The sequence below is a fragment of the Miniopterus natalensis genome, chromosome 13, assembly GCF_054644295.1.
Source record: "Miniopterus natalensis isolate mMinNat1 chromosome 13, mMinNat1.hap1, whole genome shotgun sequence".
Taxonomy (NCBI): domain Eukaryota; kingdom Metazoa; phylum Chordata; class Mammalia; order Chiroptera; family Miniopteridae; genus Miniopterus; species Miniopterus natalensis.
This window is the reverse complement of record NC_142093.1, coordinates 42508093-42522182: the sequence shown is the minus strand read 5'-3', so window position 1 is coordinate 42522182 and position 14090 is coordinate 42508093. Positions and strand designations below refer to the sequence as shown.

The window sequence follows — 14090 nt, the reverse complement described above, 5'->3', positions numbered from 1 at the left end:
AGGAGTGAGGGAGGCACCAGGATGGAAGGTTCTGGTTGGAGAGTGAGATTTCTGAGTGTGAGTCATTCATCACCTGTCACTCAGTGTCAGCTCCGCGCACTTACTGCGGGGGACGCTGGGAACAAAGAGCAGAGCAGAAACATCATCTCTGCCCTGAAGGAGTTCCCAGCCCCGATTTCACAGTCAGCACTTGGCGGGTCCGGGATATGGCCCTGGCCAGGTTTGCTGCAGCGGGCTGGAGGGGGAAGTTGGCTGAACCAGGGAAGCCGAGCAGCTGGTGGGCGTGTGTCGGATGTGTCGTCCACAGGTGTTGGTCAGCCCCCTAGAGAAAACGGGTTTCTCTCTGCCCAGTCATTCCCAGGGGCCGCGGGTACCCTCTTTCCCGGCTGTGATGTGGCGCTGTTTTCCACGGAAGCCTTTGCACCCCAGCTCCGCGTGGCCCCGCTGGAGTGCGGAGCCCGGTGTCCATCAGAGTCGGGTGGAGGGCGAGGGCGGCTCAGGGCTGCCCCCACGCTTTGCTGCGTGAGTCTCCAAAGAGCTTCCAGTCCTGTGCTGCAAGCCTCCGTCCTTAATTTCTTCCCCAGTGAAATGGAGCTAGGAAGGTGCCACAAATCCTTGTGAGGCCCCGGCAACTGGGGTAAGCACCTATGAAGACGTAAATTAACCGCAGCCGTCGGATCCTGCAGGCGTCAGCGGGAAGCAGTGACGACAAATGAATGAGTGTGTCTGGGTGGAGCAGGGGCTGCCCAGGGCTCTGTGGGCTGCGTGACTAATTTCATTCTTCCTACACACATCTCATTGAAGCTGGCAACGTAAAGGAGCTGGGTGGGACCCAGGCCTTCCAGAGGCCCGCTGGCCTCCCTCGCTGGGTGAGCAGAGGGCTTGAGACCTCTGGATGAAAGGGCCAGGCTACGGGAATCCACACATCAGCAATTCCAGGTTTTTCTTGCCCGCACAGACTTCACGCGACTTCATTTCATGGCCCATCTGGGCATTGCTTTCTGGGAACTGACTCCCCTCCCTTCCTGTTTGAGGGAGGCAGGCCTGCAAACTTCAGTGATGAGGGGCCATGTGGACACATCCCACTCGAGCTGTTTTGTGGGTTTTGGCTCACAAGAGGGAAGAGGAAACATGTGTCTTTGATCTTCTACCCGTGGCTTCCCTTTCTGTTGTGACCTTGGGAGGTCGGTTTCTCTGGCTGTCTGGTTCAAATTCCAGATTAAACACCGGCAGTGGGCTTTGCCCTCTCGGGATGGTATTCCATCTCTCTAGGGGTCCAGACAAACATCACCAAGGCTGCTCTGCTCAGTGGTTCACGACAATACCAGGCCTAATGCATGATGTGATCTCCTGGGCATGTGATGCTCTCTGATGACCATTTCTCTTTTCTTTCAGAGCCTGAGAAGCCAACCGGAGCCAACCAAGTTTCAGGACCTGAACTGCTTGATACTCACATCACCAAGGATGAGCTGTTCTTACCAGAGATTCCTCAGTTCCTGACAGCACACCTCTCCCCAGGTAGCTAAGGGGGTAATGAGATTTTTACCATCCTCTGAGCACTATGTAATAAGATAGTGCCCTGCATGGGGGCTTACCTAGCAGGGATGCTCACTGCTGATAATGCAATTTAAGATGAAATGTATCATCACCAGGCACATTTCATTTTATACGTTCAATGATTACATTCATTATAAATGGGTTCCAGAGAAGATGAATTCGCAGCACTGGAAGTGAGGTTACCAATAACATGAAAGCCAATGGAAAATAGCATACAATGCATGCGGTTGGTCATTCACTCTAGGAGGTGGCCCTCATAAGACCTGTTGTCATCTTCATCAAGAGCTCAGCAGGTGTCCAGGAAGGCAAAATTCTGAGATGTGAGTCACAGAAAGCAGCTATCTCTTTTCAGTCGTGTTATAGTTTGTCAGCAATTAGGTGAAGGAGCTTTGGGTCATAGATGAAAGAAAGCTGTTTGAGGGGAAGATTTATAAGAATTGGTAGGTTCTGTCCAGAGTGTGTGCTACGATGCTGGTTGACTGGCTTAGAGTGTTCTCTAGACATGATTTTTCCCTAGAATAGTGTGGGATTAATCCAGTGGGTCATCACTGGAAGGAAGCCCCGGCTTTGAAGACCTACAGCTCTGTAGTCCTAATTTTGCCCTCACCAAGGTAATCCGCAGGGTCAACTAGTCTGGAGGTCAAATAGTCTAGACCTGATCCAGATCTTGTGGCAGGTGGCTCTCCAATTATGAATGAATAAACTGTTATTGGCTCATGTTACCTTCTCTTGACGGCTTGGTTAATATGAGCTGTTCTCCCAGAGCCTCTTCACTTCTGGTTACTGGGAATGTTGAGTTGCTGGCCCAGGCCTTGGATTTGTGATGTTCTGACCAAGGCTGCTGGGAACTGCCAAGCAGTCTGTCTCTCTGACACATTTCTGATTACATTGGTGATGTGCATGAGGTTCACAAACACTGAGAGTCACTTAGACTGGTCAATGAAGTAATGATGTTTGTTTTAGAACAGGGTTTCTTAACCTCAAGACATTAATATCTTGGGCCAGATAGTTCTTTATCGGGAGGAGGGCTATTGTGCATTGAAGGATGTTTAGAAGTCTCTTTGCCCCTACCCACTAGATGCCACGTTAACCCCCATTGCAGTTGTGACAGCCAAAAATGTCTTCAGACATCGTAAAATGACCCTTACGGGGCAAACTGCCCAAAGTTGAGAATCACTGTCCACTGTTCTAGGAGCCAGCCAGTGATAAGGAGCTTCCTTGAGTGTCCTTGGATGATACCCACCCACCCTGGGGAGGGCCATCTACTTTTGTGAGTCCATCGATTCACATCTTAATCTCATCTGGAAATACCCTCAGAGGCACACCCAGAAATAATGTTTAATCTAGATGCCCTATGGCCAGTCAAGTTAACTCATAAAATTAACCAACACAGTAGGAGGTATAGTAATGTTTTAATTAGAGGGCAAATCGCCAGTGGAAAATGTGCAGAGCTACCTGGAGCTGTTCCATCACTATTGAGGGAGGGCTCAAGGGAAGGTGGGGTGTAGAGTTTGGGGTTCTTCACCTCTCTGACTTCTGCAGACCTTGTTTCATTGGCAGCTGTCCTGAACAGGATCTCTCCTGCTCTCCTACCCTAGGTCAGATTTATAAAGGAGGCACTAAGCAAAACTCCACCTGGGCCTGTGCTGTTACAGCATCTTAGTGCTCAGGCTGAAGTGGATCACAGATCTACTGGGCAAACTCCACTGGGCATCTTGTAAAATGAGATTTTGATTCCAAAGGTCTCTTGGGTGGTGCCTAAAATTATGCAGATCTAACAAGCTTCCCAGTGATGCCAATGCTGCTGGACCCTGAATTATATTTAAGGAGTAAGAACTAGGCCGGAGGTCTGGAAACTGTGGTCTGTGGGCTAAATTGGGTCCACCACTTATTTTCAAAAATAAAGTTTTATCGGAACACAGCCACACATTCATTTACGTATTGTCTGTGGTGGCTTTTGTACCACACTGGCAAAGTCGAGTAGCTGAGATAGACTCCGAGGCCCTCAAAGTTTGAAATACTTACTCTCTGGTCCTACAGTACAGATGTCCTGACCCCTGCTCTAGGCTGGCTTGTGCCACGTGGGCCATGGAGGGTCTTCCTGGTTGCTCTTCGGGATGGACCATTCAGAGGTGCCTTCCTCACCCTTGGCCTGCCTTCTCTGTCCTCTTCCTCTGGCCTCTGATTCTTGCAGCCCTCTCAGTTACACCTGGGGTATGAGGAGAAGCGGACAGGTTTCTGTGCCCCAGTCAAGCTTCCATCTTGCACGTGGTCTTCTCATAGCCCCGGGAAGTGCTCTGCGTGGCACCCGCTCGGAGCCAGTCAGCCCTGGTGTCCTTTTAGACTTCAGGGTGGCTCACCCTCGGACCTGTTCCAAGATACCCTCTGAGCCTTAAGCAGACAAAGCTCATGCTTAATCGCTATTTTTGTTTCCCAGCCAGCCCGTCAGCCCGAATTTACTTAGAACCTCTTTTCATTAGCACCAAGTGAGGTGCTTGGGTAACAAGGATTTATAAGATGCCTCTTCAGTCTGGGAGACAGACCTGAAAGCTGATCATTCTCATTAGAACACTGTACATGAACTATCAGAAGAATATTTGGATTCTTAGATAGTCAAAGAAAAGAGGAGGATTTGGAGTTTGACTGCAGTAGGCTTTTTTTAAATTAAGAATTTTTATTAAATTTTACACAAACATTTTTGCATTTATTGACGCAATATGTTTTTTCTGTTAATCTATAAATGTGATAGATTATAACTATTTGCTACCCAACTTTTGATATGTGAGATGACATCTTTTACTAAAAATTAAGCCATATTCACAGTGTGATACAAATTAGAATTTTACTGACTTCAGTTGTATTATCACTACAAGATAATTCTGCTACTATTCCTGTTAACACCAAAAGTTGGTTCCAGGATTCTCTGTATGAGGTAACTTTCAAAATTTCCTGCTGTACCTCATCAACACCTTATTTTTGCTATTATTAATTTTTAAAAAGGTGGTAAAATACATGTAACATAAAACTTACCACCTTAACCATTTTTAAGTGTACAGTCCAGCGGCATCGAGCACATTTACATTGTTGCACAACCACCACCCATCTCCAGAATACTTTTCTTCTTGCAAAACTGAAACTTTGTACTCTGTACCTATTAAACAATAACTTCCCATTCCCCTCTGACCCCAGCCACAGGCAACCACCATTCTACTTTCTGTCTCTATGAATCTGATTATTCTAGGTACTACTTCATACAAGAGGAACCACACAGTACATATATATATATTTTTTTAATATATCTTTATTGATTTCAGAGAGAGGAGAGGGAGAGAGATAGACAGAAACATCAATGATGAGAGTCATTGATCGGCTGCCTCCTGCACGCCCCCAGCTGGGGATCGAGCCCGCAACCCGGGCATGTGCCCTGACCAGGAATCGAACCCCGATTGCCTGGATCCTAGGTCGACGCTCAACCGCTGAGCCACGCCCGGCCGGGCCACACAGTACATATTCTTTTGTGACTGGCTTATTTCACTTAGCATAGTGTCCTCAGGGCTCATCCGTGTTGTAGCCTGTGTCAGAATTTCCTTCCCTTTTAAGGCTCTGAGTAATATTCCATTGTGTGTGTATGCCACGTTTTATTCATCCATTCATCATGGACACTGTGACTGATTCTACCTTTAGGCTACTGTGAATAATGCTTCATAATAATTCTGCACAAATATCCGTTTGAGTTCCTGTTTTCAATTCTTTTGGATAAATATCCTGAAGTGGAATTGCTGAATCATATGGTAATTCTATTTTTAATTTTTTGAGAAACTGCCATACTGTTTTCTGTAGTGCCCCCACCAATATAAGGGGTCCCATTTCTTCACATCCTTCTCAACACTTATTGTTTCCTGTTGTTTTTGTTTGTTTGATGATGGGTGTGAGGTGATATCTCTTTTTGGGTTTGATCTGGATTTCCATAGTGAGCAGGGATGTCGAGCATCTTTTCATGTGTTCATTGACCATTTGTATGTCTCCTTTGGAGAAATGTCTATTCAAGTTCTTTGCCCATTTTTTAATCAGGTTGTTTGTGTTTGTTGTTGTTGAGTTGTAGGGGTTCTTTATACAATCTGGATATTAACCCCTTGTCAGATAGATGGTTTGCAAATATTTTCTCTCATTCCATGGGTTGCCTTTTCACTCTGTTGATTGTGTCCTTCGATGTACAGACATTTTAAGTTTTGATGTCGTCCAGTTTATCTATTTTTACGTTGGTTGCCTTGCATATCTAAGAAATGTTTCCTAAATCCAATGTCATGAAGCTTCTCCCCTATGTTTTCTTCTAAGAGTTTTATAGTTTTAGCTCCTTGATCCATTTTTAATTTTTTTAATATGGAGTAAGGTCAGGCTTCAACTTTATTCTTTTACATGTGGATATCCAGTTTTCTCAACATCATTTGTCGAAAAGACTATTCTTTCCTTATTCAGTGGTCTTGCCCAGGGTGGCAGGGGTGGTAGCCAGCCCCTTCTCAGAGCTCCCAACCTGCCGCTCTGGGGCCTCTGGCTGCTCTAAGGACCTGTGGTCATTTCACTCTTACCTACAGGTTGGTCTGTCCTTCCTGGTTTTGGTCTCTCCTGAGCATGTTGGAATCTACCAGAGTGAGAGTTGTCTTTTCTGTTGTGACCCATTCTCTCTACCTGTGGAACTGCAGCTCTCAGGCCCCTTACGTGTGGGTGATCCACCGAGAACCTGTTTCCTCTAAAGGACTGGAGCCTTCAGCTCCTCTGGCTTTCCCATCCTGACATCCTTCTACACCCTGTGACTCAGTCTCCCACCCTCAGCTCAGAGCAGCATTGAATACATGTCATCAAGACTCTTCCCCCTTCCATCCATGGAGCCCTCTGCGAGGGCTTCTCTGAGTGAACTGAACAATGATTATGCCGCAGCTGGGAAATATTGTGTCCCCCAGCCAGAGGCCGAGCCCCTGAACACAGGCCCTAAGTCCCTGCTCTGAACCCTGGTGGGAAGGTTCACCAGTGGGCAGTCTGGGGCAGTGCGTGTGCGTTTGGTTGGCCCATCGCAGTCACAGGTGGAGTCATGAAACTGTGGGCAGGGAGCGGGCTCGAGCTCCCAAGTTCTTGGGGGCATTTGAGAATGGGAAGCACTCTGGCAGGCCTGGAGTAGCCAGCTCAGACCCATTGCCGAGGACACACATTTGGCGACCTGTGGCATGAGGCACGCGGATCAAAGTACACAGGTGCCAACAGCTCAGGAGAAGCAGAGCCAGGCCGAGAGCCAGCTGCGCTTGGGGTTACAGTGCCTCAGGGCAAACAGGGAGAGTGCAATAAAAAGCAGCAGAAAAGGTGAGGGAGGAGTACTGAGATGGGAAGTTGGGAGGATACGGGGAAGAGAACAGAGAAAGGCCAGGAAAAAGGGACACTCAGGAGGTGCTCCCTCCTGGGAAGCCAAGAAGCTCTTTAGAGCAGAGGACAGGCCCCAGGCCCCTGGCTGGGAGGCCGGCTGGCATTTAGGAGACTAGCTCTTTGTTTTGAGCCCAGGCTACCTGGAACACAGCCTCGGGAAAGCGGAATGCCTTCTCATCACTCACTTTGTGTTCCCAAACAGAGGAGGAGAGAGGGAGGAGCCGCATTGATCCAGCCGGAGCATCTCCCGGAGGCGCCTCTGGATGCCCGCGGAGGCTGCCCCTCGCCGCAGCAGGGAGCCTCCGACTGCCCAGCGCGTGGACATGGCTTTGCTCAGCGACATCCTGGCCGCCTATTCCTTTGTCTCAGGTAGTTGTCCTGTCTCGGCTGGGCCGGGGCTGAGGCCTGGGGCTGGGGCCAGGGAGCATTCGGGAAAGAAATGCTGTGCAATTATAGCAGAGGGGCTCTGCTCTGCCGAGTTTTGAGATGCAAGGTCCTCTGGGTTGAGAGTTAAGCGGGACATTCTCTGACTTGGCAGATGGGGAGTGGGGGGTGATAAGATGATAGGAGCTTATCTTGCTGAAAATGTTTGGTTTCCTTTTGGGCTGAAAAGAGTGAATGAAGTAGCCTGGGGCTGTTGTCTGCTTCTGTCATTATGCATTTAACTCCGATGTGAAAGGCCTGGTGGAGTGTCCTCAGCATGGCTCTTTCTGTGCAGTAGTTCTCAACCCCACCCCGTGTGTGTGTGTGTGTGTGTGTGTGTGTGTGTGTGTGTGTGTGTGTGTGTGTGTTTGCATGCGCACGTGTCCTGTGTTTGGGGGCTGTGTGAGGTGTTTGATGACCTTCTGGGAGGCACAGAGACAGAAGGTGTGAGTCTGGGAGAGTCTGCTCTTTGCCCCATCCTTGGGCCAAAGTTGTGCTTTTAGGAAGATGGCTGAGTTTCTCAAGATCATTCCTTGAGAACAGATGCTCTTCATATAATAGAAGCCATTTAAAAATATACGAAATCATACCTGAATCAAACTGAAATTCATGAAAAGTACATGACAGTGCTTACTGTTTTGAATAACCAAACTGATTTTCTACGGTTTGAATGAGTTTTTAATTGTTTCATAGTTTCTTTTTACTTTGTTTGTTTCACCTGATGTCTCTGAATGGTGTATAAAAAGAAAGGGACTGGAGTTCTGATTAGATGTCCTCCGGGCAAGGGCTGGTTTTGCTTTCTAGTTCTCGAGCCAAGGTTGATATGTGGTGACTTCAGGGTTCAGACGCAAAACCTGACATTTCTATTTACAAGGGAAAATGTGAGCCAGGGCTGAGACTAAGGGAAGCTCATGGCTTCTTCTTGCGAGATGATCTTGGATGACGTGTAACCTGATTTTAGAAAGGAGGACTTCTCAGGGCATACTGGGCTGGCTCCTTCTGTTTTGCAAGATGCAACAGGTAGTCTGCCCATGCCTGGGGGTTAGGCTTCTCCCTTCTCGGATTAGCAAAGGCCAGGCCCTCAGTCAGCTCCTCACCTCCTTAAAGAAGCCTGGTACCTGGGGCCTCCTTCCCCTGGCACCCACCATCAGAGGAATCTCAGCTTTGCCCTTTCTTTGAGGTTATTCTTGGGAAAAAGGACACGAGCTGGAAAAGAGATGTCTGAAACTCTGGTATCATGTGTTCACAAGCAAGTGAATGATGGTCCCCCCACTCTATAGTGAGGACACCCCTGAAAGGAAGTGAGTGCCAGAGAGGGTCTGGAGTTTTCAAGGCCTCAAAGGACACTTGCAAATCAGCTGTTGCAAGAAAACACCTCTGGTGAGAGCAAACAGGGTGCTGGACTTTGGAACTCTTCTCGGCACAAGAGGTACCTGGCAGCTTTCTATTCTGGCCGGCACGACCCTGAGTTGTGACCGTCGAGTGTGGTAACTCATTGAATGGCCTGGTGTTTACCGGTGTCTTATGATCTCGTAAAGTCTGAAAGGGTGCGTGGCCCTGTTTTCCTCTCTCTCCGACTTTTCTCCTTCCCACCCCACATGCTGGAGTTAAATCCTGCTCGGGATGCAGGAAGACAATGCTTCTTTTAAGTAAGTACAAGCTAAGCTTAAAAGAAGATGCAAGGAAATGGAAAGTAGAGCGGCTACAGTAAAATTATGTGTTCAATCCAATCAGCAGACTTGCCGGGTGAAAAACCGATTCTGATTTTGATGGGGAACACTGCCTGACCGTAAAGGAAATCAATAAAGAAACTGTAAACTGTGAGGGTAAATATAACAGAGAGAAATAATTGCTGTTTTAAAAGAAGACAATAGAATAAGTGGATCAGAAGCAATAAGAAAAGTTACTTGATAGAAGAAAATTGTAGAAAAATTTCCTAATCTTGTAGCTCTCTCATGTTCTCATCCTGCTGTGTCTGGTTTCCAACTACAGGGAGTTTTCAACTCCCACCCTTCCCAGCACATCAGTTGCCTCTGATCCTGTTCCACGTGACCCATCATTTCAGCAACAAACTTGCTAACACACGTAACTCCCTTATTCCTTTGTCCAAATCAAGCAAATATAAACTCTGAGTGAAGTTTACTTTTTCCCTCTGCGCTCAAATAACCAAATGCTGCTCCAGCTTTGCAAATGGACCTCCTTAGAAATTCATGGTCTCCAACCTCAGCTAAGCCTTTCAAATAGGGCGTCAGCATCTCTCTCTGCTTTTTGGATACATCTTGTTCCTATTTTCACAGTAGCCAGTTCAAACCATGAGCATCCCAACAGTTTTAAATATCTGTTGATCAAAACATACCCTAAAAATAAATGGCAAATGCAAACTAAGAAAAAAAAAATATAGCGTTGATGAAGGGTTGAAGAGCTCTTACAAATCAATAAAAGGTAAGTATACCGAAATGAAAGTGGTCAACGGACAAGAATCAGCAGTTTGCCAGAGGAAAAATACAAATTGCTCATAAAACACAAATGGCTCAAATTCTAGCAGTTAAACAAATGCGAAATAAAAGCATCGATGAGGTTAACATTTAATTTTACAAAATTCTCAAAGATATGAGTGATTAAGTATATAACTTCAGTTTTGGGGAAGCATGGGGAGGTAATTACTTGTACATGGTGCTGAGGGACTGTAAATTGCTGCAACCTCTCTAGAGAATGATTTATGAGTGTCTGTCAAAAACCTCAAAAACACATACTATATAGTGAGCAATTCCTCCACATCTCAGAATTTATCCTGAGGACATAATTAGGGATAGAGGCAAAAATTTTACTATGAGGAAAGTTGATCTCAGAACTGTTTGTAATAGTAAAAAAAAATATATTAAAAAAATGGGTGGATATTAATTGAAGTAGAAAGATGTTTATGATATGCTGTTAGTGAACAAGGCCTGTTATCATTCAGCATTTGCAGTATAATACCATTTACGTGTGTGTATTTCCATGTACATGTAACCACATTTTACTGTAAATTACACCTGGATGCTGGGGCTCTTTAAGTATCTGTCTGTGTATTTGGAATTTTTGTTTGCTTAGCTATACTTAAGTATTCTATACTTCACTGATATTACTTTTGTAATAAGTATTATTATTTTATTGGCATTTAAAATTTTGAATTTTATCATATATACATATTTTAAATTACCAGTTTCTTACTCTTTTCTGACTTTCAAACGGTGTATCTCAGTGCCTTTAATGTTACCCCTTGGATGAGCCAGGAGCATTCCACATTCACCCTGGCCTAGAATCGAACACTGTTCTTCTCTTTAAACATACTCCTTCTTTCGTGTACCATTTAGGGCATCAGATACACCGGAAATATAAGTTTCAGCCTTTGAAACATTTTCACTGCCCGTATCCAATTGCTCAGGGTTGGTCCATTTTGCCTCTGAATGTCCCTCAAATGTGTCCCCTCCGCTTCATTCCCAGCCCCATCATGTTTTTGTCTGCCTCGCCATAATCACATTTTCCACGGCACCTGCCTCCAATCTTGCTTCACAGACTGTATTTTGTAGAAAATGATCTTTCCAAAATGTAGGTGTGATGATCGAATTCTTTTTATTTTTTAGAATCCTTTAGTGGATCCTCACTATCTCTGGGATGAAATTCAGGAAGCTTTGTATGATTTCACAGTTAGAATTGTTTTCATCTGCAAATAATAGAAAATTTCAATTTGGTGGCCTAAACACACAGGAGTTATGTTACCCACAAAACAAGAAGTCCGGAGGTAGGTGCTTGCTAGCATTAGTCTATGGCCTCAAAAATGTAGGCAACATACTTTACCTTAAATGTAGTTAGCAATGTCCATGTGATTCTCACGGCCTTTTTTTAATGCTTGTCATCTCATGGTTGCAAAGTGGCTGCTTTCGTTGCTTCACTCAAGATAAAAAAAAAGCAGTAGAAAGAAGGATTTTCTAGTAGATCTGCTCTCATAAAACTATGTCACCTGGCCATCTCTAGCTGCAAGGAAGGCTGGAAAAAAAAATGAGAATTTTAGCTTTTTAAACCTCCAAACCAGTGGTTCATAACCAGGGGCGATTTTGCCCTATGGGAGGTGGAGGGTATTGCAGCCAATGTCTGGAGACATTGTTGGTTGTCACAACTGGAGCAGGGAGGGTGGCTGCTACTGATATCTAGCAGGTGGAGAAACATTCTGTAATGCTCAGGACAACCCCCCACAACGAAGAATTAACTGGTTCAAGATATCAGTAGTGCTAAAGTTGAAAAAGCATGCTCTAGAGTAGAGGCAAGCAAGGAAAAGGGTCTTGGGGATGGTTTGAGGTGCTCCAGCCTGCAGTTCGTTATGTGCCTTCCAAGAGCTTTTAGGGTCTGACCTTGACATTTCCATGCCCTTATTTAGTCATAGCCCTCCCTGACCAAAGCCACACTCTAGTCTTTTTAAACCTCTTGCCTGACCTTTCCTCACCTCTTTGCTTTTACACAGTCATTTTCTTTTCCAAAGATTCTTCCTTCCAGGCCTGGATTAGCTGACTCCCTCCCAGTCTTTAGACCTGGGACAGTGTCATCCTCTTCCTTTACTCTCCACTTTGGCTGAGGCATCCATTTGTGTTCTCCAAAAACAGCTTTTTGTTTGTTTGTGTGTTTGTTTCCCTCTATCTTAGCACTTGGATTGGAAGCATTAGCATTTCTGGTTTCAACTTTTGCAAGCAACCCCTTGGGATCATAACATCATTTATAATGAGAGTGATAATCTCATTAATAATAATAACCGCCGTAATAACTTCTAATAGGGTTGTTAGAAAGTTTAAATGGAATGATTGCTCTTTTTAATTTCATGTTTTGAATTGATAATACATTCTGCAGGCTCCCTCTTCCATTTCCTGTAGACTTTTCCTAAGTCACCTTCTCAGCGAGGTTAGCCCTGTCGCTCTGTCTGCCTCCTTCCCTCCAGCGTGCATTCAGCGCTTCACGTCCTCCTACCAATTTTTCCTGTTGTTTCCTGATCACCACCTAACATATTACGTATTTTATTTATTTATCTTGTTTATTACCTAACTCTTCTATGAGAGCATAAGTTCCCAGGAGCACAGAACCTTTTCTGTCTTTTGTTGACGGCTATATCCTCAGCATCTAGAACAGTACCTGGCACCTGTTAGATGCTCAACACATCAGTGCATGCACGTGGCTCAATGATCAAGCGATGGAAAAAGACCCAGAGTGAGAAGTCTTACCCCAGAGCTGTCCCCTCCATCCAGTCCCCAAGTTTAACCCATCACTGGGTCTCTCTGCATCTTTCTATAGTTATTTGTACAGATATAAGAAAACATGAACATGCACGCTCAGCCTCCCCCTTTTTATGCACAGATTGCAAAGCCTACATACTGTTTGGTACTTTGCTTTATTCACGGAACAACATACCGTGAAGATGTGTCATATCAGTGTCTAGAGAGCTTCCACATTGTTTTAGACAAATACATATTGTTTCATTGTATATATGAACCACAGTTTAATCAGTTTGTTATAGATAGCCAGAGGGAATAGTTCATATCTTTTCAAACAGGGCAACAGAATCGTTGCAATAAATAACTGTTGCATACACGCATGTTCAAGTACTTTTGAAGAGTAAATTTCCAAAAGTGGAATTTCTGGACCAAAGTGTATATAAATGATTAATTAAGATAAATATTACCCAATTGCCATTTAAAGAGTTTTATCAGTTTACTCTTTATAAGTATAAGAAGGTCCTGCAATAGTATTTTCAAACTCTTGGATTTTTGACAGTCTGAAAGATGAAAAATAACATTCAATTGTCATTTAATTTCTGTTTTTCTAGGTGACGGGTCAGCAAACTTTTTCTTTAAATGGTCGGATAGTGAAGATTTTCAGCTTTGCAGGCTGTATAGTCTCTGTTCTAACTATTCAACTCTGCACTGTAGCTTGGGACAGACACAGAGAAAATGTAAATGAATGTGTATGGCCCTGTGCCAATAATGAAACAGTAGCCGGCCAGGTTTGGCTTGTGAGCCACAGTGTGCCAATCCCTGCTTTAGGTGAGCATCTTTTCATATGTTTAAGGCCCATTTGTATTTATTATTCTGCTAACTATTCAGATCTTTTGTCCATTTTCTTTATTGGTTGTTGGTCTTTTTCTTAATGCTCTCCCTATGTGCTCTTTGTATTACATATTTCAAACATTTTTCCTGTTTGTCTTTTGACTTTGCTTATCGTAACTTTTTTCAATACAGAAATTTTGGAGGATCATTAATTTTTATTTATTTAACCAACATTCTTTGCAAGTGCAGCAGTGTGGACTGTATAGCAGTAGCCAGAAAATGAATCACTTTTTCTATGAGCTCGTCACGAATGAGGTAGTCTCTCGTAAGCAAGGACCCTAACCCAACATCACTCAAATGATATTCACAAATATGGGGATTTTAGAAAGTACTGTAGTTTCTGTTTTATGTTATTCCCCTTTATGCTGGGAATCCTGTGAAGGCTGAGAACCTTTATGTCTCTAGCCCCAAAGGCATTGTAGACTCACAGTAAACTTTTGTGGAATAAATAACAATTTACTGACCTATAAAATTTGAAAAAATTTTTAACAGTTGGAATATCCCCTCCTGGAGAGGGTTTGGTGAAAGTGGTATTTTCATATACAACTCATAGTAAGATAAATTAATGTA

At 44.5% G+C, this 14090-nt stretch overlaps 1 protein-coding gene across 2 annotated transcripts in view; it reads left to right on the top strand.

Annotated features, from left to right (window-relative positions):
• EVA1A (eva-1 homolog A, regulator of programmed cell death) overlaps window positions 1-14090 on the top strand; it is a 75707-nt gene that overhangs the window by 51673 nt on the left and 9944 nt on the right. For both annotated transcript variants that reach the window (XM_016202542.2, XM_087823860.1), the window contains 2 exons: window positions 1396-1518; window positions 7172-7338. In XM_016202542.2, coding sequence (XP_016058028.1) covers window positions 7233-7338 — 106 coding nt within the window. In that variant the 5' untranslated portion in view covers window positions 1396-1518; window positions 7172-7232. The remainder of the gene's footprint in view (window positions 1-1395; window positions 1519-7171; window positions 7339-14090) is intronic.